The 25762-nt window shown below is 44.6% G+C and overlaps 1 protein-coding gene across 1 annotated transcript in view; it reads left to right on the forward strand.

Moving 5' to 3' along the window:
• LOC138637364 (interleukin-20 receptor subunit alpha-like) overlaps window positions 1–25762 on the forward strand; it is a 53111-nt gene that overhangs the window by 9592 nt on the left and 17757 nt on the right. The window contains exon 2 of the mRNA XM_069725961.1: window positions 24963–25074. Within this exon, the coding sequence (XP_069582062.1) occupies window positions 24963–25074 (112 nt within the window). The remainder of the gene's footprint in view (window positions 1–24962; window positions 25075–25762) is intronic.

The raw sequence follows: 25762 nt of genomic DNA on the forward strand, positions 1-25762 counted from the left end.
CTGAATTGCCTTATCATAACAGGGCATGTCCAATAGGCTGTGAGCCAGCATGGGGCATCACACGTCTGTGTGACTGGTACCTGATACAAGTCTTGTCACTGTACATCTATACTACTAAGCACATATCTAAGATGCTTTGTTTCTGCTGATCAGGATGATTGGGTGTCCTTTTTGCCTTTGGCTGAGTTGGCCCTTAATAATCGGGCCAGCTCGGCTAGTTTGGTTTCGCCGTTTTTCTGCAATTCTGGTTTCCATCCTCGTTTCTCCTCAGGGCAGGTTGAGTCTTCGGACTGTCCTGGTGTGGATACTGTGGTGGATAGGTTGCAGCAGATTTGGACTCATGTAGTGGACAATTTGACATTGTCCCAGGAGAAGGCTCAACGTTTCGCTAACCGCAGGCGCTGTGTGGGTCCCCGACTTCGTGTTGGGGATTTGGTTTGGTTGTCGTCTCGTTATATTCTTATGAAAGTTTCCTCTCCTAAGTTTAAGCCTCATTTCATTGGTCCGTATAGGATTTCTGAGGTTCTTAATCCTGTGTCGTTTCGTTTGACCCTTCCAGCTTCTTTTTCCATCCATAATGTATTCCATAGGTCATTGTTGCGGAGATACGTGGCACCTGTGGTTCCATCCGTTGATCCTCCTGCCCCGGTTTTGGTTGAGGGGGAGTTGGAGTATGTGGTGGAGAAGATTTTGGATTCTCGTATTTCGAGACGGAAACTCCAGTACCTGGTTAAGTGGAAGGGTGATGGTCAGGAAGATAATTCCTGGGTCTTTGCCTTTGATGTTCATGCTGCCGATCTGGTTCGTGCCTTTCATTTGGCTCATCCTGGTCGGCCTGGGGGCTCTGGTGAGGGTTCGGTGACCCCTCCTCAAGGGGGGGTACTGTTGTGAATTCTGTGGTCAAGCTCCCTCCTGTGGTCATGAGTGGTACTTCGGCTGGTTCTGTCCATGAGCTTCCTCTGGTGGATGTGAGTGGGGCTGCGGCTTCTGAGTTTCCTTCCTCAGGTGACGAGGTTAAGTCGTTAGGTGCTGCTCTATTTAACTCCACCTAGTTCTTTGTTCCTTGCCTCCAGTCAATGTTCCAGTATTGGTCTTGTTCTCTCCTGGATCGTTCTTGTGGCCTGTCTTCCCTGCATAAGCTAAGTTCTGCTTGTGTTTCTTTTGTTTGCTATTTTTTCTGTCCAGCTCGCTATTTTGGTTTGTCTTGCTTGCTGGAAGCTCTGGGACGCAGAGGGAGCACCTCCGTACCGTTAGTCGGTGCGGAGGGTCTTTTTGCACCCTCTGCGTGGTTGTTTGTAGGTTTTGTGCTGACCACAAAGCTATCTTTCCTATCCTCGGTCTATTCAGTAAGTCGGGCCTCACTTTGCTAAAATCTATTTAATCTCTGTGTTTGTATTTTCATCTTTACTCACAGTCATTATATGTGGGGGGCTGCCTTTTCCTTTGGGGAATTTCTCTGAGGCAAGGTAGGCTTATTTTTCTATCTTCAGGGCTAGCTAGTTTCTTAGGCTGTGCCGAGGCGCCTAGGTCTGGTCAGGAGCGCTCCACGGCTACTTCTAGTGTGGTATGATAGGATTAGGGATTGCGGTCAGCAGAGTTCCCACGTCTCAGAGCTTGTCCTATGTATTAGTAACTATCAGGTCATTTTGTGTGCTCTTAACCACCAGGTCCATTGTGGTTCTAAACCACCAGTTCATAACAGATAGGTAGAGGTGCAGAGTAGGTGATGCCGAAAGGAAATGGATGGACACAGCAGGTTGCAGTTTTCACAGCTTTACTTACAGTTTGGGCCCCCAGCCTGGGTGCTGTGTTCTCCAGGTAAGAAGTCCAGAAAACTCTCCAGCAAGTCGGGCACCTGTCCATAACTCCACTTATATGTATGCCTCTCCTGGCCATCTTTCTGCACTGGCTATCGCCTCTCCTGCCTCTGCGCTTGCCACTTAGTGTCCCAAGCCAGTGAACGTGGGTCTTGTTGGGCAACATACTCTCTGTCCCCTGGACCCTATATGTTCACCTTTTTGGTGAGTAGGTACAAATGTGGCTGCTGCACCTGCAATCACAGCAGCCTCTGGATTCTTAGCTGGAGCCTGGAGTGTTCCCACTAATTCAGGGGCCGGATCCCCTACTGCGGCCTGGTCCCTCCACTGACACTGGTCTGCCTGGAAACGGATCCCACGGGTGGCCTCCGCACTTCCCGTGTTCCTGGAACCCCATCTACTGGGAGTTTCTTCTCCTCCCTTTCAATTCTTGCTCTCTCTCTCAGTCTGTCAGACCTGCATGTCTGCACAGCTCCACTCTTTTCCCCTCCGCCTCAGACTTCCTTCTTCGGCCGGGATCACACTCAGCGAGATACGGCCGAGTCTCGCAGGTTAAAACCAAGCTCTGGCACCGGCACTCCAGAGCGGAGCCTGCAGCCAAACAGCAATACATGGAGCTGCATGCTCCGCTCCGGAGTGCCGGTGCCAGAGCTTGTTTTTAACCTGTGAGACGCGACCATATCTCGCTGTAGTGTGACTTCGGCCTTCTTTGGTCTCGCAGGACCAACTGCTCTCACACTCTTCCCAGCCTGATTAGCTCCTCCTCTTTTTCCTACCTTCTCCACCCACTCCCCAACACTCTTTCCTATCTAAACTGGGATGAGGCCATCCTCCCTAAGGGTTCTCCCAGATGCCCCATCTAAACTGGTGTCTGTTTGGTGCAAGTGTTGGAGTTCTGTACAAAGTTCCCTTCTTACCAGAGAGTAGGGATACCCCATCTCTGGCTGAGATGCAATACCTCTGTGGCATCTGGACCTTCAGAGCGCCACAGTAGTCCACCCCACAGCCCCTTATATACTATGATGGTCCGACTCACAGTTCCCTGTATAGTGTAATGGTTCCCCAGAGCCACCCAAAAAGAAAAAATCCCTATACTCACCTAATCGAGATTCCTCATCCTCCATAGTGTCTGTCTCCTTGTCTATCCAATCTAGCGGCATGATGCAGTGACATCATTGCACCACCTACGCTCCTTGTTTAGTGCTGGACTCCAGCAGGCTGCGGATAGAAGGGACGCCTGTGACCTGTTGAGTGACGGAGCCAACGGCTTTGTGCTCCGTCATAACTGTGAACTGTATGGGCATATTAAGGACCCTGATTCTGTTAACAACATAGCAGACAAAGCAGCCCACAACCAGTCAGCTCCTTCTCGCATTTGCCAGAATTGCAAGATGGCCAGTGCGGCCCTGCTGGTACCAATATGCTCCCTTACTTCTTTTCCTAGATCTGTTCTCCCCCTTTTGTCTTCTTCTTTCCTGTTTTCTCTTTTCTTCTTTACTGTACCCTTCTGGTTTCTTCTGTCATCTTATTATGAGATTACAACTATTCACTTCTTTGGTGACAAGTCTTAGGCTGCTGTCACACTCGCAGTATTTGGTCAGTATTTTACATCAGTATTTGTAAGCCAAAACCAGGAGTGGGTGATAAATACAGAAGTGGTGCATATGTTTCTGATATACTTTTCCTCTATTTGCTCCACTCCTGGTTTTGGCTTACAAATACTGATGTTAAATACTGACCAAATACTGCGAGTGTGACGGCAGCCTTACTAAGTTTTTATCTCAATTTTAGTGTGGATCCAATCTTCTATGGGTCTGACATAATCTCACGTGCCTTTTGATTCTAGGGCCATTCATGTCACACCACCTTTGCTATTTACCCGTAACAATGTAATAACTGACAGACTCGACTATTGGATAGGTTCCGTACCCTATTTACCTCCTTTTTTACCTACCTTTTTATATGATTTATTTTTTATTTGATGTATCTTTATAATTTTTGAGATTTTGATAATTATTACCAGCAATCCACTAGTTTATATTCTTTATGCTTTCATATTTTTTCACAGTCTGGTGAAGAGTACTTAGCTGAAATGTTATTTTTTTTGCTACACTGATGGAGGTGTAATCTCTGGATATAGCATATTCTGAATAAATCTTAATCCACATGCCTTTTGGTGTGCAGTTCCTTTCTTCCACTTACTGTAGATTTAAAGGAGCTCGGTGGTTGGCTCCAAATAAATTAGCACCCTATACAAATTCATACTACCCATTAAGGGTGTGCCAGTTACCGTATTGATTATTAAAAAGTGAAATCATGGAAACTATGTTTTTTATATTGTGCTAAAAGCACTGGCAGCATCAAAACAAATATGCAGGACATAGCTGGACAAGTAAAAATTACTTCTGATCTCTTCTGGGGAGTATCTATATAAATAATTGTCTAAGGGGTACTTCCGTCTGTCTGTCCTTCTATCACGGATATTCATTGGTCGTGGCCTCTGTCTATCATGGAAATCCAAGTCGCTGATTTGTCGCCGCAAAACAGCCACGACCAATCAGCGACAGGCACAGTCTGGAAGAAAATGGCCGCTCCATACTCCCTGCAGTCAGTGTCCCCGGCGCTCCGCTCCCCATAGTCAGTGTCCCCGGCGCTCCACTCCCCGCAGTCAGTGTCCCCGGCGCTCCGCTCCCCGCAGTGTCCCCGGCGCTCCGCTCCCAGCAGTCAGTGTCCCCGGCACTTCGCTCCCCGTAGTCAGTGTCCCCGGCGCTCCGCTCCCCGCTGTCAGTGTCCCCGGCGCTCCGCTGCTTACTCCCCGCAGTCAGTGTCCCCGGCGCTCGCTCCATACTCCCCTCCGGTCACCGCTAACACAGGGTTAATGCCAGCGGTAACGCATTCCGTTACTGCCGCTATTAACCCTCTGTGTCCCCAACCTTTTACTATTGATGCTGCATATGAGGCATCAATAGTAAAAGAAAGTAATGTTAAAAATAGTACAAAAACTATAAACCTGCTATACTCACCCTCCGTTGTCCGCTGAGCCGCTCGCGCCTACCGCCATCTTCCTTTCCCAGCGATGCTTTGCGAAATTACCCATAAGACCTAGCGGTCTCGCGAGACCGCTAAGTCATATGGGTAATTTTGCAAAGCATCCTGGGAACGCAAGATGGCGGCAGCCGCGCGCCCATCTGCACAGCGACGTTGGATCCCAGGAAGCGGAGAGACGGGACGCTGAGGAGCAGCGACAAGAATGGTGAGTATGTTCAACTACAAGGGGCCCTCAGATCGTTAGGTGAGTATGTTTATTTTTATTTTTTTTAACCTGTGACATACGTGGCTCGGTAATATAGTACGTCACTGGGCAATATCCTACGTGGCTCTGTGCTGTATACTACAAGGCTGGGCAATATACTACGTTGCTGTGCAATATACTACGTGGCTGGGCAATATACTACGTGGCTGGACAATATACTATGTCGCTGTGCAATATACTACGTGGCTCTGTGCTGTATACTACATGGCTGGACAATATACTACGTGGCTCTCTGCTTTATACTACGTGGCTGGGCAATATACTACGTCGCTGGGCAATATACTACGTGGCTGGCCAATATACTACGTCGCTGTGCAATATACTACGTGGCTCTGTGCTGTATACTACGTGGCTGGGCAATATACTACGTCACTGTGCAATATACTACGTGGCTGGGCAATATACTACGTGGCTGGGCAATATACTACGTAAATGGGCAATATACTACGTAACTGGGCAATATACTACGTGGACATGCATATTCTAGAATACCCGATGCGTTAGAATCGGGCCACCATCTAGTCGTAAATATGCTCCTATCTTTCTATTAATTTGGAAAGCCTTTTCTGTGAAAAGGCCATATAAAATGAATATGCTAAAACAGCTACAACACATATTGCACTGTCTCTAGATGTCATAAAATATAAAAACTTCTCCACCTGCTTTGGTCGCGCCTTTTATACACAATGCAAACTTTGCACTTGGTTCCACATAACCTTAGCTTGAACTGATACTTTTAGTAATGAAGTCAGAAAGAAACGAACTTTAGAAGCAGAATTTCCAAGAAATGATTATCCAAGTGTTTACTATAGCACCTCGCTATGTATTCTTATCTAGCAAATGCCCCAACAAGTAATAGAACTAGGCAGTTTTCCTACAAGATCAGAGGATAAACAAGTCACATACGAAAAACTTGCTATGACTAGGCAATCACATGGCACATCAAATTAACATTTCTCATAAATGATGCAGCTAGCCAGTCCTAAGCATTAGATTTTTTTTTGCAATAATATTCAAGTTTTTTTTTTCACAAGATCACATAATCAGGAACTTGGAAAGGCTTTTGCTGTTGAGCTGCTTACATAGAATAACTTTGTTCTGGTCAAATATATATTAGCATCTTTTTAATCACATATTTTTCTAGGAATCCTTATTTCAGAAATAGTGAATTATTCATAAATTATTTAATGAATTACATATAGATCTAATGTGCACATTGACTATTTATTATTATTTTTATCTACAGGATTTTCCGAACGTTAAAAAATTGTGATTTACATGCAGTCCAGTTAGTCACATGCTAATAACCTGCCTGGAGTTGTTCATCCATGAGTCAGTCTCGCATGTTGTTGCATGACATTTTCCTGATGTTTATCTCCTGCCTATGTGACGTCCTTTACTCCCAACATGTAGTATCTCCCATCGCTCCCTACCTGTAATATGGAAAATCCTATATCACACACCTTACAGTATGTCCACTTAGTGAGGTAAATTGAAGCTTGTGTGCCTCAATGCAAAATCTCCAACATAGCCCCAAACTAGCACAGATGTTGGTCTTCTCATATGCGCCAAAGGGAATGCTTGGACACCCTTAGGCTCTACGACTTTGGTGCAAGTGAAACTCCTAGAACTCTTCTAGTTATTGCTCTCTCGTTAGTGGGAGAGAACGTTTATGACTATTTGACCTTGAAAATTACTCCCTGTTTAAGGATGTCACAGTGACAGACACAGATATGACAGGGTTAACTTGAAACAGGTTTCCCCAAGTAAGAGTGTCAAATAAAGCGGTTTCAATGTGGGTACAAGCATAAGTCGCACTTAAGACTTTCGATATAGATGATCGTTCCTTCATATAGATCATCAATATCAGATCAGTGGCTGTCGAACACCTGGAACACCCTGCTTCATTGGCACCCATATCTAAATTGTTGTACACTGCCAAACAGAAAAGCTCCAATCACTGAGCAGTGACTTTTCCTGTGTGCGGTCACTCCGTGACTATTGAAATGAGTGTGAGCTAACCTATACTATGTGACCTGTGCTGTTTGCTTCTGTGTGTTGCTTACCTCTGGTGGCTACCAGAGCTTAAAACAATCGGTGATGGTTTTGGGTGTTGGAACAACACCAATCTGATAATAATGACCTATGATAAGGATAGGTTATCAATATCAGAAGTCTAGAAAACCCCTTTAATGATAATACAAAAGCACTGGTAGTGATTATCATGCAATACTGTGTAATTTCAATGTCTGTTGAGGATAATGTTTACTTTTGTTGTTCAACTTTCTCATTCAGTTGAAGATAAAATCTGCAATAAAGCCAATTTTTGAGTATTTTGCTGATGAATAGAGCTGAGCGAAACGGATCGGACAAATTAAAAAATCGCTGACTTTTGGCAAAGTCAGGTTTCATGAAACCCGACCCGATTCTAGTGTGGGATCGGCCATGAGGTCGGCGATCTTCGCGCCAAAGTCGCGTTTCGTATGACGCTTTCAGCGCCATTTTTCAGCCAATGAAGGAGGACGCAGAGTGTGGGCAGAGTGATGACACAGGTCTTGGTCCCCACCATCTTAGAGAAGGGCATGACAGTGATTGCCTTGCTTTCTGCAGCGTCACAGGGGCTATAACGGGGCGTGCACGCTGACCGCCATCTTACTTCTGCCAATCATAGCATAGGGAGAGGTTGCCACAGCTTCATCAGAAGAAGGGATATAGTTTCGGGAGGGAAGATTAAGCCCCGAAACTGCTTGTGCTGTAGCGATTTCCACTGTCCAACACCACCATTTGTTTGCAGGGACAGTGGAGGCTAGATTTTTGTGCTTCAGCTCTGTAGCCTATTAAGGTACCTTCACACTAAGCGACACTGCAGCGATACCGACAACGATGTCGATTGCTGCAGCGTCGCTGTTTGGTTGCTGGAGAGCTGTCACATAGACAGCTCTCCAGCGACCAACGATCCCGGTCCCCTGGTAACCAGGGTAAACATCGGGTTACTAAGCGCAGGGCCGCGCTTAGTAACCCGATGTTTACGCTGGTTACCAGCATAAACGTAAAAAAAACAAACACTACATACTTACCTTCTGCTGTCTGTCCCCGGCGCTGTGCTTTCCTGCACTGACTGTGAGCACAGCAGCCGGAAAGCAGAGCGGTGACGTCACCGCTGTGCTCTGCTTTCCGGCTGGCCGGCGCTCACAGTGCAGAGAAGCACAGCGCCGGGGACAGACAGCGGAAGGTAAGTATGTAGTGTTTGTTTTTTTTACATTTATGCTGGTAACCAGGGTAAACATCGGGTTACGAAGCGCGGCCCTGCGCTTAGTAACCCGATGTTTACCCTGGTTACCAGTGAAGACATTGCTGAATCGGCATCACACACGCCGATTCAGTGATGTCTGCAGAAAGTCCAGCGACGAAATAAAGTGCTGGACTTTCTGCAGCGACCAACGACATCACAGCAGGATCCTGATCGCTGCTGCCTGTCAAACTGAACGATATCGCTAGCCAGGGCGCTGCAACGTCACGGATCGCTAGCGATATCGTTCAGTGTGAAGGTACCTTTAGACTGCCTTATAAGGCTCCCTGATAGCTGCATTGCTGTTTGCACGCCGCTGTGCAAACCAACTGCTTTTTTAAAAGCAAAAATCCTGTTGCTCTTTTCTGCACAGTTATCTTGTTTATTTGTCCACACTTTTGTGTGCAGCAGTCCTTTTTATTGCTGCCATACTTTTCCTGAGATCATTGTAGGGAGATTGAAATTGTACTACAGTCCTTGTATTTTTTCATATATCTTCCAGCCACTTTCTGCCACTTACATTGTGTTGCTTTATACACTGGGCCTGAGTTTTGTTTCAGTCTTCACCAAAAAAGTGAGATTCAAATTCTCACAAAGTGGATATACTTCTGTCCTGTTAGTTTCTCGTATATCAGCCAGCCACTTTCTGCCACTTAGATTGCGTTGTTATATACACTGGGCCTAAGTTGTGGTTCAGTCTCCCAAAAAAGGGGAAATTCAAATTGTCACAAAGTGGATATACTTCTGTCTCGTTAGTTTGTCGTATATCAGCCAGCCACTTTCTGCCACTTACATTGTGTTGTTTTTTGCACAGGGCCTGATTTTTTGTTCAGTCTCCCCCCAAAAAAAGGGAGATTTAAAATCTCAACACGTTTATACACCTTCTACCTTGTTTTATAGTACCATATAACGGTTGTTATTTTGGTTAGATTTTCCAAACAATGAGGAAGTCAGGTGGAAGAGGCTGTGGGCGGTGGTTGTGAGCTGTACTGATGGTGGTGGTGGAGCATCTGGTGGTAGTGGCAAAAGCACAATAGCACCTAAGGCTGGAGGTGTTGAGCCAGCGTCATAGTCTGGCTACACAAAGCCTCAAAGGCTCCCTTATCTGGGAGTAGGAAAACGGCTTTTAAAGCCGGAGCAGCAGGAAAAAGTTTTGGCTTTCCTTGCTGACTCAGCCTCTAGCTCTTTCGCCTCCTCTTCAGAAAGTTCCAAATATAAAAGCAACGAGTCATCAGTGGATGCTCCCTGTTATGAACTGGTGATTCAGAAACACAATGGACCTGGTGGTTAAGAGCACACAAAGTGACCTGATAGTTACTAACAACATAGGACGAGCTCTGAGACGTGGGAACTCTGCTGACTGCAATCCCTAATCCTATTACACCACACTAGAGGTAGCCGTGGAGCGCTCCTGACCAGACCTAGGCGCCTCAGGCACAGCCTGAGAAACTAGCTAGCCCTGAAGATAGAAAAATAAGCCTACCTTGCCTCAGAGAAATTCCCCAAAGGAAAAGGCAGCCCCCCACATATAATGACTGTGAGTAAAGATGAAAATACAAACACAGAGATGAAATAGGTATTAGCAAAGTGAGGCCCGACTTACTGAATAGACCGAGGATAGTAAAGATAGCTTTGCGGTCAGCACAAAAACCTACAAACAACCACGCAGAGGGCACAAAAAGATCCTCCGTACCGACTAACGGCACGGAGGTGCTTCCTCTGCGTCCCAGAGCTTCCAGCAAGCAAGAAAAACCAATATAGCAAGCTGGACAGAAAAAATAGCAAACAAAAGTAACACAAGCAGAACTTAGCTTATGCAGGGCAGACAGGCCACAAGACGATCCAGGAGAGAGCAAGACCAATACTGGAACATTGACTGGAGGCAAGGAACAAAGAACTAGGTGGAGTTAAATAGAGCAGCACCTAACGACCCAACCTCGTCACCTGAGGAAGGAAACTCAGAAGCCGCAGCCCCACTCACATCCACCAGATGAAGCTCATGGACAGAACCAGCCGAAGTACCACTCATGACCACAGGAGGGAGCTTGACCACAGAATTCACAACAGTACCCCCCCTTGAGGAGGGGTCACCGAACCCTCACCAGAGCCCCCAGGCCGACCAGGATGAGCCAAATGAAAGGCACGAACCAGATCGGCAGCATGAACATCAGAGGCAAAGACCCAGGAATTATCTTACCTGACCATAACCCTTCCACTTAACCAGGTACTGGAGTTTCCGTCTCTAAATACGAGAATCCAAAATCTTTTCCACTATATACTCCAACTCCCCCTTAACCAAAACCGGAGCAGGAGGATCAACGGATGGAACCACAGGTGCCACGTATCTCCGCAACAATGACCTATGGAATACATTATGGATGGAAAAAGAAGCTGGAAGGGTCAAACGAAAAGACACAGGATTAAGAACCTCAGAAATCCTATACGGACCAATGAAACGAGGCTTAAACTTAGGAGAGGAAACTTTCATAGGAATATAACGAGATGACAACCAAACCAAATCCCCAACACGAAGTCGGGGACCCACACAGCGCCTGCGGTTAGCGAAACGTTGAGCCTTCTCCTGGGACAATGTCAAATTGTCCACTACATGAGTCCAAATCTGCTGCAACCTATCCACCACAGTATCCACACCAGGACAGTCCGAAGACTCAACCTGCCCTGAAGAGAAACGAGGATGGAAACGAGAATTGCAGAAAAACGGCGAAACCAAAGTAGCCGAGCTGGCCCGATTATTAAGGGCAAACTCAGCCAAAGGCAAAAAGGACACCCAATCATCCTGATCAGCAGAAACAAAACATCTCAGATATGTTTCCAAGGTCTGATTGGTTCGTTCAGTTTGACCATTTGTCTGAGGATGGAAAGCCGAGGAAAAAGACAAATCAATGCCCATCCTAGCACAAAAGGCTCGCCAAAACCTCGCAACAAACTGGGAACCTCTGTCAGAAACGATGTTCTCCGGAATGCCATGTAAACGAACCACATGTTGGAAAAACAATGGCACCAAATCAGAGGAGGAAGGCAATTTAGACAAGGGTACTAAATGGACCATCTTAGAGAAGCGATCACAAACCACCCAAATGACCGACATCTTTTGAGAGACGGGGAGATCCGAAATAAAATCCATAGAGATATGTGTCCAGGGCCTCTTCGGGACCGGCAAGGGCAAAAGCAACCCACTGGCACGAGAACAGCAGGGCTTAGCCCGAGCACAAATCCCACATTTCTGCACAAACGAACGCACATCCAGAGACGGCCACCAAAAGGATCTAGCCACCAAATCTCTGGTACCAAAGATTCCAGGATGACCAGCCAACACCGAACAATGAACCTCAGAGAAAACTCTACTCGTCCATTTATCAGGGACAAACAGTTTCTCCGCTGGGCAACGGTCAGGTCTATTAGCCTGAAATTTTTGCAGCACCCGCCGCAAATCAGGGGATATGGCAGACAAAATTTCCCCCTCTTTGAGAATACCCGCCGGCTCAGGCAAACCCGGAGAGTCGGGCACAAAACTCCTAGAAAGGGCATCCACCTTCACATTCTTAGAGCCCGGAAGGTATGAAACCACAAAGTCAAAACGGGAGAAAAACAGCGACCAACGAGCCTGTCTAGAATTCAACCGTTTAGCAGACTCGAGATAAGTCAAGTTCTTGTGATCAGTCAAGACCACCATGCGATGCTTAGCTCCTTCAAGCCAATGACGCCACTCCTCGAATGCCCACTTCATGGCCAGCAACTCTCGATTGCCAACATCATAATTACGCTCAGCAGGCGAAAACTTCCTGGAAAAGAAGGCACATGGTTTCATCACCGAGCCATCAGAACTTCTTTGCGACAAAACAGCCCCTGCTCCAATCTCAGAAGCATCAACCTCGACCTGGAACGGGAGCGAAACATCTGGCTGGCACAACACAGGGGCAAAAGAAAAACGACGCTTCAACTCCTGAAAAGCTTCCACAGCAGCAGAAGACCAATTGACCACATCAGCACCCTTCTTGGTTAAATCAGTCAAAGGTTTAGCAATACTAGAAAAATTATTGATGAAGCGACGATAAAAATTAGCAAAGCCCAGGAACTTTGGAAGACTCTTCAGAGATGTTGGTTGAGTCCACTCATAAATGGCCTGAACTTTAACAGGGTCCATCTCGATAGTAGAAGGGGAAAAAATGAAACCCAAAAATGAAACCTTCTGAACACCAAAGAGACACTTTGACCGCTTCACAAACAAAGAATTAGCACGCAGGACCTGGAACACCATTCTAACCTGCTTCACGTGAGACTCCCAATCATCCGAGAAGACCAAAATATCATCCAAGTATACAATCATGAATTTATCTAGGTACTCTCGGAAGATGTCATGCATAAAGGACTGAAATACTGATGGAGCATTGGAAAGCCCGAATGGCATAACCAGGTACTCAAAATGGCCCTCGGGCGTATTAAATGCTGTTTTCCATTCATCGCCCTGTTTAATACGCACAAGATTATACGCACCACGAAGATCTATCTTGGTGAACCAACTAGCCCCCTTAATCCGAGCAAACAAATCAGACAGCAGCGGCAAGGGGTACTGAAATTTGACTGTGATTTTATTTAGAAGGCGGTAATCAATACAAGGTCTCAGCGAACCATCCTTCTTGGCCACAAAAAAGAACCCTGCTCCCAATGGTGACGACGATGGGCGAATATGACCCTTCTCCAAGGATTCCTTTACGCAACTTCGCATAGCGGCGTGCTCAGGCACAGACAAATTAAACAGTCGACCTTTAGGAAACTTACTACCAGGAATCAAATTGATAGCACAATCGCAATCCCTATGCGGAGGTAGGGCACTGGACTTGGGCTCATCAAATACATCCCGGTAATCCGACAAGAACTCTGGGACCTCAGAAGGGGTGGATGACGAAACAGACAGAAATGGAACATCACCATGCACCCCCTGACAACCCCAGCTGGACACAGACATAGATTTCCAATCTAATACTGGGTTATGGACTTGTAGCCATGGCAACCCCAACACGACCACATCATGCAGATTATGCAACACCAAAAAGCGAATATCCTCATGGTGCGCAGGAGCCATGCACATGGTCAGTTGGGTCCAGTACTGAGGCTTATTCTTGGCCAAAGGCGTAGCATCAATTCCTCTCAGTGGAATAGGATACTGCAAGGGCTCCAAGAAAAACCCACAGCGCCTAGCAAACTCCAAGTCCATCAAATTCAGGGCAGCGCCTGAATCCACAAATGCCATGACAGAATAGGACGACAAAGAGCAGATCAGAGTAATGGACAAAAGAAATTTCGACTGTACCGTACCAATGGTGGCAGACCTAGCGAACCGCTTAGTGCGCTTAGGACAATCGGAAATAGCATGAGTGGAATCACCACAGTAAAAACACAGCCCATTCCGACGTCTGTGTTCTTGCCGTTCAGCTCTGGTCAAAGTCCTATCACATTGCATAGGCTCAGGTTTATGTTCAGATAATACCGCCAAATGGTGCACAGTTTTACGCTCACGTAAGCGTCGATCGATCTTTATGGCCAAAGACATAGACTCATTCAGACCAGCAGGCATAGGAAATCCCACCATAACATCCTTAAGGGCTTCAGAGAGACCCTTTCTGAAAATTGCTGCCAGCGCACATTCATTCCATTGAGTGAGCACAGACCACTTCCTAAACTTCTGACAATATATCTCTACCTCATCCTGACCCTGACACAGAGCCAGCAAATTTTTCTCTGCCTGATCCACTGAATTAGGTTCATCATAAAGCAATCCGAGCGCCAGAAAAAACGCATCAATATTACATAATGCAGGATATCCTGGCGCAAGGGAAAATGCCCAGTCTTGCGGGTCGCCACGTAATAAAGAAATAATGATCTTAACTTGTTGAACTGGGTCACCAGAGGAGCGGGGTTTCAAAGCCAGAAATAGTTTACAATTATTTTTAAAACTCAGAAACTTAGCTCTATCTCCAGAAAACAAATCAGGAATAGGAATTCTAGGTTCTAACATAGAATTCTGAACCACAAAGTCTTGAATATTTTGTACTCTTGCAGTGAGATGATCCACACAAGAAGATAGACCTTTAATGTCCATCACAACACCTGTGTCCTGAACCACCCAAATGTCTAGGGGAAAAGAAAGACAAAACACAGTGCAGAGAAAAAAAAATGGTCTCAGAAATTCTCTTTTCCCTCTATTGAGAAGCATTAGTACTTTGGGCCTCCAGTACTGTTATGAACTGGTGAGTCAGAAACACAATGGACCTGGTGGTTAAGAGCACCCAAAGTGACCTGATAGTTACTAACAACATAGGACGAGCTCTGAAACGTGGGAACTCTGCTGACCGCAATCCCTAATCACGTCACACCACACTAGAGGTAGCCGTGGAGCGCTCCTGACCAGACCTAGGCGCCTCGGGCACAGCCTGAGAAACTAGCTAGCCCTGAAGATAGAAAAATAAGCCTACCTTGCCTCAGAGAAATTCCCCAAAGGAAAAGGCAGCCCCCCACATATAATGACTGTGAGTAAAGATGAAAATACAAACACAGAGATGAAATAGGTATTAGCAAAGTGAGGCCCGACTTACTGAATAGACCGAGGATAGTAAAGATAGCTTTGCGGTCAGCACAAAAACCTACAAACAACCACGCAGAGGGCGCAAAAAGACCCTCCGTACCGACTAACGGCACGGAGGTGCTTCCTCTGCGTCCCAGAGCTTCCAGCAAGCAAGAAAAACCAATATAGCAAGCTGGACAGAAAAAATAGCAAACAAAAGTAACACAAGCAGAACTTAGCTTATGCAGGGCAGACAGGCCACAAGACGATCCAGGAGAGAGCAAGACCAATACTGGAACATTGACTGGAGGCAAGGAACAAAGAACTAGGTGGAGTTAAATAGAGCAGCACCTAACGACCTAACCTCGTCACCTGAGGAAGGAAACTCAGAAGCCGCAGCCCCACTCACATCCACCAGATGAAGCTCATGGACAGAACCAGCCAAAGTACCACTCATGACCAAAGGAGGGAGCTTGACCACAGAATTCACAACAGCTCCTGGTCAGGAACAAGTCATTTCCTTGTGTCCTTCACCCAAACCAAAAGTGAAGGATGCGTCAGGTGACAATACAGGTTACTTTATTGAGCTCTTTACACATACAGTGCCTGGGTTAGAAAGGGAAATTATTAACTGCCCATTACAAGATGAATCGGACATGGAGTGCAGTGATGCACGGTTACATTATAATGCTGTTCCATTGACTCAGATCACTACATTGCCCTCACAGTGTACGGAGCCAGAATCTGACCCTGATGAGACTATGGTGCCCTGTCCCGAACGCTATAGCACCTTACACGGTGACACAGAGGAAGGTGCACATGACATTGAAGAGGAGGTGATAGATGGCCCAGTTGTTGACCCAGATTGGCAGCCATTGGGGGAAGAGGGTGCCGCTGCCAGTAGCTCAGAAGCGGAGGAGGATGATCCGCAGCAGCCATCTACATTGCAACAGCTGTCATCTGGCAGGCCCGTATCAGGCCAAAAATGTTTGTCAAAAACAAAAACAGTTTCAGGACAGCGTGGCCATCCGGTGAAAGTAGCCCAGCGTGCAATGCCTGAAAAGGTATTCCATAGAAGGAAGAGTGCAGTGTTGCAATTTTTTAACCAAGATCCGAATGATCAGTCAAAAGTTATCTGTAAGAAATGCTCAAAGACCTTTAGCAGAGGGAAGAATCTTCAAAATTTAAATACAATGTGCATGCTTAGACATTTAATCAGCATGCACTTGCAAGCCTGGACTAACTACCAAACGTCCCGTACCATTGGTGAACCTGCTCAGAATGAAGGTAGTCATCAATGCTACATTGCTTCCCTCACTGTAAGCCCACCGGTTAGGACACCATCAGCAGCAAATGTGAAGGTATCGTCGCAAGGCCAAAGCAGTCAATTAATCACAAGGTTATTGGTAGGAAACACTGTATGTAGGCCAACATCGAGAATACCATCACCAACCCTCTCTCAATCCGCCATGTCCACCACCACCACCACCGCTAGTTCCACCATATGCAGCTCTCCAGTCCAGCTCACCCTACAAGAGACTCTCGTTAGGAAAAGAAAGTACTCATCCTCTCATCCGTACACAGGGTTTGAACGCCCACATTGCTAGACTAATCTCGTTAGAGATGATGCCCTACCAGTTGGTTGAAAGTGAAGCTTTCAAAGCCCTGATGGCCTATGCAGTACCACGTTATGACCTACCCAGTCGTCACTTCTTTGCGAGAAAAGCCATCCCAGCCCTCCACCAGCATGTCAAAGACCGCATTGTCCATGCACTGAAGCAATCAGTCAGTAGAAAGGTGCACCTCACAACAGATGCATAGACCAGTAGGCATGGCCAGGGACGTTATGTGTCCATCACGGCACACTGGGTTAATGTGGTGGATGCAGGTTCCACAGGGGACAGCCAAAGTGGTACAGTTCTGCCTACCCACAGTCTAGGAAACAGTTGGCTGTAGGCGTTCACCACCCCTCCCCCTCATCCTCCTTTAGAAGCGAAAGCTCGTCCACAGAGCGCAGTCGCATGACCACTCCATCCGCAGCTGCCAGTGTTGCACACGAGGTGTACCATTATCGAACAGCTAGTGGTAAGTGTCAGCAGGCTGTGTTAGAAATGAAGTGTTTGGGCGACAACAGACACACTGCGGAAGTACTGGCTGAGTACTTGCAGCTACAAACACAGTCATGGCTGGGCAGTGTACATCTTGAGGCAGGCAAGGTAGTCAGTGATAACGGAAGGAATTTTATGGCTGCCATAGCCCTTTCAGAACTTAAACACATACCTTGCCTGGCTCACACCTTGAACCTGGTGATGCAGTACTTCCTCATAAATTATCCGGAGTTACCAGCCCTGCTCCTGAAGGTGCGAAGACTTTGCTCGCACATCCACCGGTTGCCCGTACACTCCAGCCGTATGCTGAACCATCAGCGATTGCTGAATCTTCCCCAGCACTGCCTAATAATCGACGTTGCAACAAGGTGGAACTCCACACTGCACATGGTTCAGAGGCTGTGCGAACAGAGGCGTGCTGTTATTTAATTAATTTGTGGAAGGATACACATACATGGGCAGGCAGTTGGATGGCAGACATGGAGTTGTCTGGTGTGCAGTGGTCGAAGCTCCAAGACCTCTGTCAAGTCCTTCAGTGTTTTGAGGAATGCACACGGCTGGTAAGTGCAGATGACGCAATCATAAGCATGAGCATCCCACTAATGCGTCTGCTGATGCAAAGTTTGACGCACATTAAGAAGCTGGCGTCTGCAGCCGAGGAGGAAGGAAGCCTTCATGACAGTCAGCCATTGTCTGCTCAGGGAACTCTCCTGGATGAGGTGGTGGACGAAAAGGAGGAGGAGGAGGATGATGGGGATGAATATTCATGGGAGGATGATGCTTCACAGGGGGCAGTAGAAACTGGTGGCATTGCAAGGTCAGGTACAGGGTTTTTGCGGGACACAAGTGATGTTGATTTGCAAGAAAGTGCTCCTCAACCCAGCACAAGCAGTGAATTGACACCTGGAACATTGGCCCACATGGCTGAGTATGCCTTATGTATCCTAAAAAGGGACCCCGCATTATCAAAATGATGACCGATGACGATTACTGGTTGGCCTGCCTCCTGGATTCACGATATAAAGGAAAATTACAAAATATCATGCCACATAAGAACCTTGAGCAAATATTAGCTACCAAACAAGCAACTCTTGTAGACCGTTTGGTTCAGGCATTCCCAGCACACAGCGGCGGTGACGGTTCTCACGCGAGCTGTATCGGGCAACATGGCAGAGGTGTTAGAGGTGCACAAATCCGAAGTGGCGTTGGACAGAGGGGTTTTATGACCAGGTTGTGGAGTGATTTCGCAATGACCACTGACACGACAGGTACTGCTGCATCGATTCAAAGTGACAGGAGACAGCATTTGTCCAGTATGGTTACGAACTACTTTTCCTCCCTTATGGATGTTCTCCCTCACAGGTCATTCCCCTTTGAATTGGTAGAATATGCATTACAGGAGCTCGCTTGCCCAGCTGCTAGTGTGCTATCAGAAAGAGTCTTCAGTGCTGACCGAAAAAAGGACACATCTGGCTACCCAGAATGTTGATGATCTAACCTTCATTAAAATGAACCAATCATGGATTTCAAATTATTTTGCTCCACCTTCTCCTGCTGACACGTAGCTTGCCTGAAAAATGTCTTGCTTTTGGCCTCCTCTTACTAACTTCTCCAATTCCGCCATTTGCAGCTGCTGAATGTCCACCATAGGCCATTTTTATACCTCCTTAAATGGTCTGACTCGCCCCACAGGGCCGTGGTCACCACCTGGTGCAAGCACCCGTGCGAATGCCGTTTGCCTGGACAGGTGGGTGCGCCCACTCTTGAGCAACAGCACTGGCACAGGGTCCCTCATAGTACAATGAAATGTCTCTGACGGTGGTGGTGCACAACCAACGTCAAACACACCATCGTAATATGAGGGTCCCTGTGCCAGTACCGCCACCCACGAGAGTGTTCCCCCCAGCTCAAACAGTGCTCTACCACTTGCAATACTTACCTCTCTCTGCTCCACCACTGTGTAGTCTGTGCTGTTAAATCCTTCAATGGCACTGCCAATACAAATTTGTTGAAATGATAGATGATAGCTAAAATATACAGGGGCCCTGGCCTCCATTTTGACCAGTTAATACTTTGCGCCTACTACCACTGTCGGCTACTCAGCAGAGGAGCCCACCCCAGTACCTAGCTATGCCGCCTGTTTAGTCCTGTTACCAATTTTGAACTGCTTTTAGCCTACCTTTGTATTTGGACCTACTAACCGTGTCTGCGCCACTCATTACAGTTGTCCTCCCCTGAACAAAGCTAGGCCACCTGTTTAGTCCTGTTACCAATTTTGAACTGCTTTTAGCCTACTTTTTTATTTTGGGCCTACTACCCGTGTCTGCACCACTCATTACAGTTGTCCTCCACTGAACAAAGCTTGGCCGCCTGTTTAGTCCTGTTACCAATTTTGAGCTGCATTTAGCCTACTTTATTATTTGGGCCTATATCTATGTTTCCTCCTCATCCTGCCCATTGCCCAGCCACTGCTAGATGAGTCTGCTGGTACATTGACCCAGACCACTACATTCCCCTTTCACTCTACACAGCCTGAATCTGACCCTGCTGAAAGTCAGGTTCCCCTTCCCGCATACTATACCACCTTACACGGGGACAAAGAGGAAGGTGCAGATGAAAGTGCAGGTTCCTTCATCAGATAGGGGGCATACTTGTTGGCGACGTCACTGGCACAGTACCCCTTATAGTACGCAAAAGTGTCTCTGGCAGTGGGAGGCGCCACCCGCCATCAAACACACCACCGTACTATGAGGGGCTCTGTGCCAGTGCCAAGTGCCAACGAGTGGTTCCCCTCTGCTTGCTCAGGATCACAGCACTTACAAAGTTTAAATACTTACTTCTCCCTGCTCCACCGCCGTGACGTATTCTGCGTTTCCTGGGCCCACGAAAATCTTGAGCCTGCCTTACCCCCCCACAACTTTAGCCAAATGACCTCCTGTTTTCAATGCCTAACTATTATTATGAAGTAAATTAAGATTGACAAGCTTAAGAAATAAGAATTGATGTTTTTGGCATTAAAATGGGCACTGTAGGTGTTTTCCTGTCCTCCACTCACTGCCGACTTTGATTCCCCATTTACTTGCATTGCGTTTTGTGTTTCGTTCGGCCCCCGACTTTTCAAAATAATCGGCCGATTTCACCCGACCTGACTTTTGACAAAGTCAGGTTTCACGAAACCCGATTCGATCCTAAAACAGTAAAAGTCGCTCAACTCTACCTGTTACCATTGTGAAAATTAAAAAAAATTGGGTTGAAACAACATTTTTGCTGGACATCTAGGTAAAGTCCTTGAGGTGTCTAGTTTCCAAAACAGGGGTAATTTGTGGGGAGTTTCTACTGTTTAGGCACTCTAGGGGCTCTTCAAACGCGACATGACATCGGCTATTGATTCAAGCCAATTTTGTATCCCAAAAGTCAAATGGCGCTCCTTCCCTTCCAAACAGGCTCTGACTGGCCCTCAGGACAACTGGAGAATCCTCCGGTGGGCCCCTGTTGCAAGAGTTGTTCACCACCCTCTTATATAAGCAGTATTTGGCACTATATACATGAATCAATATGTACAGACGAAGGCGGCATCTTAGTCATTTAGCAATCTACCCAGTTCATTGTTATATAAATTTGTTATTGAGGATAATGTGACATTTGCATTTAGCTGAAAAGTGGGGCCCTGGAGTTGGATACTGGTGGGCCCTAAGCACCACAGTCTGACACTGCTTCAAAACCATGCCGTGCGCCCAAACAATAGTTTTCCTCCACATTTGTGGTATCGGCGTACTCAGGAGAAATCACACAACAAATTTTGTGGTGCATTTGCTTCTGTTACCCTTGTGAAAATGATCATATAATGATTGAGGACATGATTCACTCTTGATCTGTATTTAAACACTTTATATGTGTTGGCAATTGCATTTTCATTTTCCAAAAGGTTTCTCTGAGTTTTCTTCTGTATTTCTATGAGTACAGTCTTGCTCCCCAATATTTATGGCTAGTAGACATTTTTTAAGCCAACAAAATATACTGAATTTAATCCATATTTTGAATACATCATAATTTGAAGCAACCCTCACCAATACCATCAATGGCGGTACCTAATACTGGCAATATAACAGATAACGAAGATTATACATTCAAACAGAATAAAGCTGCTTTAATTTTTTTCTATGTTCAAACCAGTGAACTTGATAATCACATGAGAACTCTTGAAAGTATACTAATTAAAGAGTTAAAATATGGTGGGATAGTACCGCATTAAGCTCATTTTTGGAAAAACAAATGATTCCAAGAGGTCTACACATCAAATAAATGCTACTACCATTTTTTTGAGGAATTCAGTAAAGAATGGAACATTATTTTGGATAACTGTTCCTTCGAATTGATGAAACTTATCATTAAATATGAGGAAAAATCTTTAGAATTTACCAAAGCTGACATTCTCACACTGAAGTCATCTCTTCAGGCTTATGTGTCCTTAAATCGATATGAAGATTGGAACACGGCCATTAAAAATTAAACTTCTAAAATAGAGGTACAGATTATGGCAACCAAGAAAGTTAAGTTTGAGTGAGATCATATAGACTATATCCAAAATGTGGTCTACACTTGGAAAAGAAATCATATAAAATCGAAGACTGCTTCCAAATCCATCCTTAAACCGGGAAGTAAAAGACGCATTCATTTTGACACCTTTAAGAGTCAGTTTTAGTGATACTGATATTTCATTTGATAATGCACAATGTTTCTGACAATGTCTCTGATTCATTTTTGGATAATCTTCAATGGAATACAAATTGTAAAAACACCTCTCAAAATATGAGATATTTTAAATCCAACGAAAATGATATGACCCAATCATCCTCAAAAAACAACAAAAGAGAAGGAGGTGGGGTGGGAGGAAACACAAAAAGATATCCCCAATGAAAAAGGAGGCTTTGAAGAATACAGTAATCAATATGTCTAATTATTCATGAACAGCAGCACAAATTAAAATACTGTTCAAAGGTTTAACCTTTTCTCCGACGAACAAATTTGACATTTATAGAACTCTATCAGATGTCAATAAATTTGTAAGAACATTGACCTTGCATTGCCATTTCTTGGGTAATAAACAGAATGAGAACCTAGAGACCCCTTTACAGAAAGTTTTTCTTGAGAATGACACCAACAGAATCGGAATCTATGATGAACAATATTCACTTCTTGAACTGAAAACATTTAGTAAGTGTTTCAATTCAACAAATAATTTAACCAATCGTTCGTTTAAAAAAAAAAAAAGCCGGTTAATTCTCACCCATTCTGGACATTTTCCAGGAAACTATTGAGGAAGAATTACTTACACTAAAACTGAATATAACAAACCACGGATATAAATTTCATAATTTAACTATACCGGTGCAACAAGCCTTGAGAGAATTCTGACCTCCTCATAAGAAAAGCAGATAAAGGCAGATCTTTTGTAATATTGAATGCTGGACTATATGAGAAATTGAATATGCTAATATCAAATGACTCCAATGTATATCAGAAATTGAATCACAATCCAACAGTGACTTTCCAAGAAAAATTGTCACGATTGCCATCTGAAGAATTAGCTATAGGAGCCCTAGGTAAAAAATTATCAGAGGATCTTTTTGTTGAATTTCCCACCATCCCCATTTTCCATTCTTTCCCCAAGACTCACAAGAATTTATTTTTTCCTCCTTTAAGACCTAATGTGGCAGGGATAGGGAGTCTTGGATAATTTTTTGTCTGTGGATAAACTTATATCTACAACCATTGGCAACTAATCTCCCTGGTTACATTAGGGATACAAAACACGTCATCTCCTCTTTGGATAAAACTCAGTGGTCCACCACTTGTATTTCGATACCGCATGAAGTTAGCCCTTTATCTACGGTATCTATCACTCATGATCTAGTTATACAAACCTAATCTAACCACCTATAAAAATAGTACATATGTGGTAGGAATACAAAACTTTATGTTGATGGCAACAGAATTTTGGTTGAAACAATTATTTTTCTTTTAATGGCGATTTTTTTTCTTCTGCAACAGCAAGGTACATCATTGAGAGCAGGTTTGTCTCCATCTATGGACAGTATTTTTATGTCTAGACTTCCCCTAGACATTAAGATTAGACAAGACCTAATTAATTATTATGAATAGTTTGGGAATTTATTCTTATTCTGTATAATTAGTATTCACTGGGCAGATTCAGGTAGAGCTGTGATTGGTCTGAACCCACCATGTGTTAGTAACGGGATATGACAAAACACGCCGTCTGTTCATTTTTTATCGTGCATTGATTAAGGACATGCATCCGAAACTCATCTGACTAGTATTTTAACATTTTTTTATGTGGTGATGGTTGCATTTTTTTTTTCCTTTTGGAATATTTTTGTCATAATAAAATTTTGGATTTCTACGGAAGACCCTGATGCTGGAATTTACCTCTTTTTTTGAGCAAATAAAGAGTTATAAAGAAGTGCAGCAACAACGTCAGCATGCTAGAAGAAAAAAAAAAGAGGGAAAAAGATTTAAGAAATCTAAATAGAGTGCAACAATGTCCAGAAAGCATTCAAATAAATTGGAATCAATAGTACAAAAAGTACTTTTTGGTTCAAACACTGGTGGCCCAAATATCTTACATACAGATCCTTTAGGCTTCCCTATTAATCAATTTTCATTTAGAATCACTGCCACAGATTGGTGGATTCATACATTTAAACCTATGACCCTTCTCATATGGCAAGTGCCAAACTATCCGTATGGGTGTGTGCTATGAGTTTTCAACTTGCCAGTAGTACATTCTACAAACTGGATATTGCATTCCACACATGTATAAGATAAACTTCATGTGTGGTATTACAATTAATATACTGTTTATGATAATAGACTTTTGGGATATACAGTAGATGTGAAACTGTGAAATTAATATACATTTGCAACAAAGCCACTGGGTCGAGCTGGGGTCAGAGGTGCCCAATTCATGAGGAGCCACACGCCTGTTATAGAATGAGGTTCTTCTTAAGAGTGGCATGCATCACAACTCATCACCAAAACTTGCTAAACATCAAAAGTTGCCAAATTTTTGGGCAACCTCGCATGCTAACCATAGAATGTGGAACCCGGGTCTTTTAGCACCGGTAGCCTTACTTTTAGAATTGTTATGATTTGGGACTATTGTGTGTGTGACTATATTTGAAGCCACCTTTAGTTTGTAGCCAACAAATAGAGAAAATAATTGATCTAGAGTGGGAGCTCTGTGTGGTACAAAGAGCACCCCTGCCTTTAATGCTGCCTTGGATACAGGATTGCTAAATAAAATTGAGATGTTTCTCTTAGTAATATTGCATATTTCAACATACCACAGAAATTACAGTTACAATAAAGCAAAAATAGATTGGATCCACATAGGCTTCATACAAGATGTATAATTTTTCTAGGTTGCAGGTTTACACACATCCTGTTTCAGTGGTTTTGCACATAAACCAGACAACCAAGCCGAAAGACCTCAGGACATTCACTTATTTCCACTCATCTATTGTAACCAACCTTTGAAGGAAATTAACAATTAGATGAATCCTCATACAGTACCAATACAACATAGCAAAATCTATAAAACAGAAATCTGTGTTGGTATCGAAACCAAGGTTTCGAAAGAAGTTGTACACAAAATACATAGAGATTTTTAATTCAGTCACATGCAAATTTCACGTGTACAGGTGGATATAGCTTTAATGAGAATGATACTTTTTAGAAGCTCTCTGATAAAATGTACTGTACAAATAATGTCTCATTATAAGTCTGCAAAAATATATTTGTGTAAAACTCATCTGTATCCTTTATCTTGCAGCAAATGATTCCTGTGATTTAGAAGTTAAATTCTCATCCAAGAACTTTAAAAATATCCTTACCTGGTCAACACCAATTAAAAAAGGAGTTCGTTACAATGTAATGTATACAACGTGAGTTACACCCTGTCTTATACCTTATTATCTTATTGTCATGTGATAGTCATTTTAATTTTAGTCAAAACCTCCATTTTGAACCCCAGTGAACAGTTTTGTCAGTTGTAATGGAAATAGCACTGCATATCATGCTGCCCCCCCATGTGATGCTTCTCTAATTTGTGTAATTAACAGCACCTGTAACTTACCTGTGACACCTAACAGGTGTTGGCAATAACTAAATCACACTTGCGGCCAGTTGACATGGATTAAAGTTGACTCAACCGCTGTCCTGTGTCCTTGTGTGTACCACATTGAGCATGGAGAAAAGAAAGAAGACCAAAGAACTGTCTGAGGACTTGAGAAACCAAATTGTGAGGAAGCATGAGCAATCTCTAGGCTACAAGTCCATCTCCAAAGACCTGAATGTTCCTGTGTCTACCGTGCGCAGTGTCATCAAGAAGTTTAAAGCCCATGGCACTGTGGCTAACCTCCCTAGATGTGGAAGGAAAAGAAAAATTGACTAGAGATTTCAACGCAAGATGTTGGATAAAGAACCTCGACTAACAAGTTCAAGCTGCCCTGCAGTCCGAGGGTACAACAGTGTCAACCAGTACTATCCGTCGGCATCTGAATGAAAAGGGACTGTATGGTAGGAGACCCAGGAAGACCCCACTTCTTACTCCGAGACATAAAAAAGCCAGGC

The sequence above is a fragment of the Ranitomeya imitator genome, chromosome 5 (genome assembly GCF_032444005.1).
Source record: "Ranitomeya imitator isolate aRanImi1 chromosome 5, aRanImi1.pri, whole genome shotgun sequence".
NCBI lineage: Eukaryota > Metazoa > Chordata > Amphibia > Anura > Dendrobatidae > Ranitomeya > Ranitomeya imitator.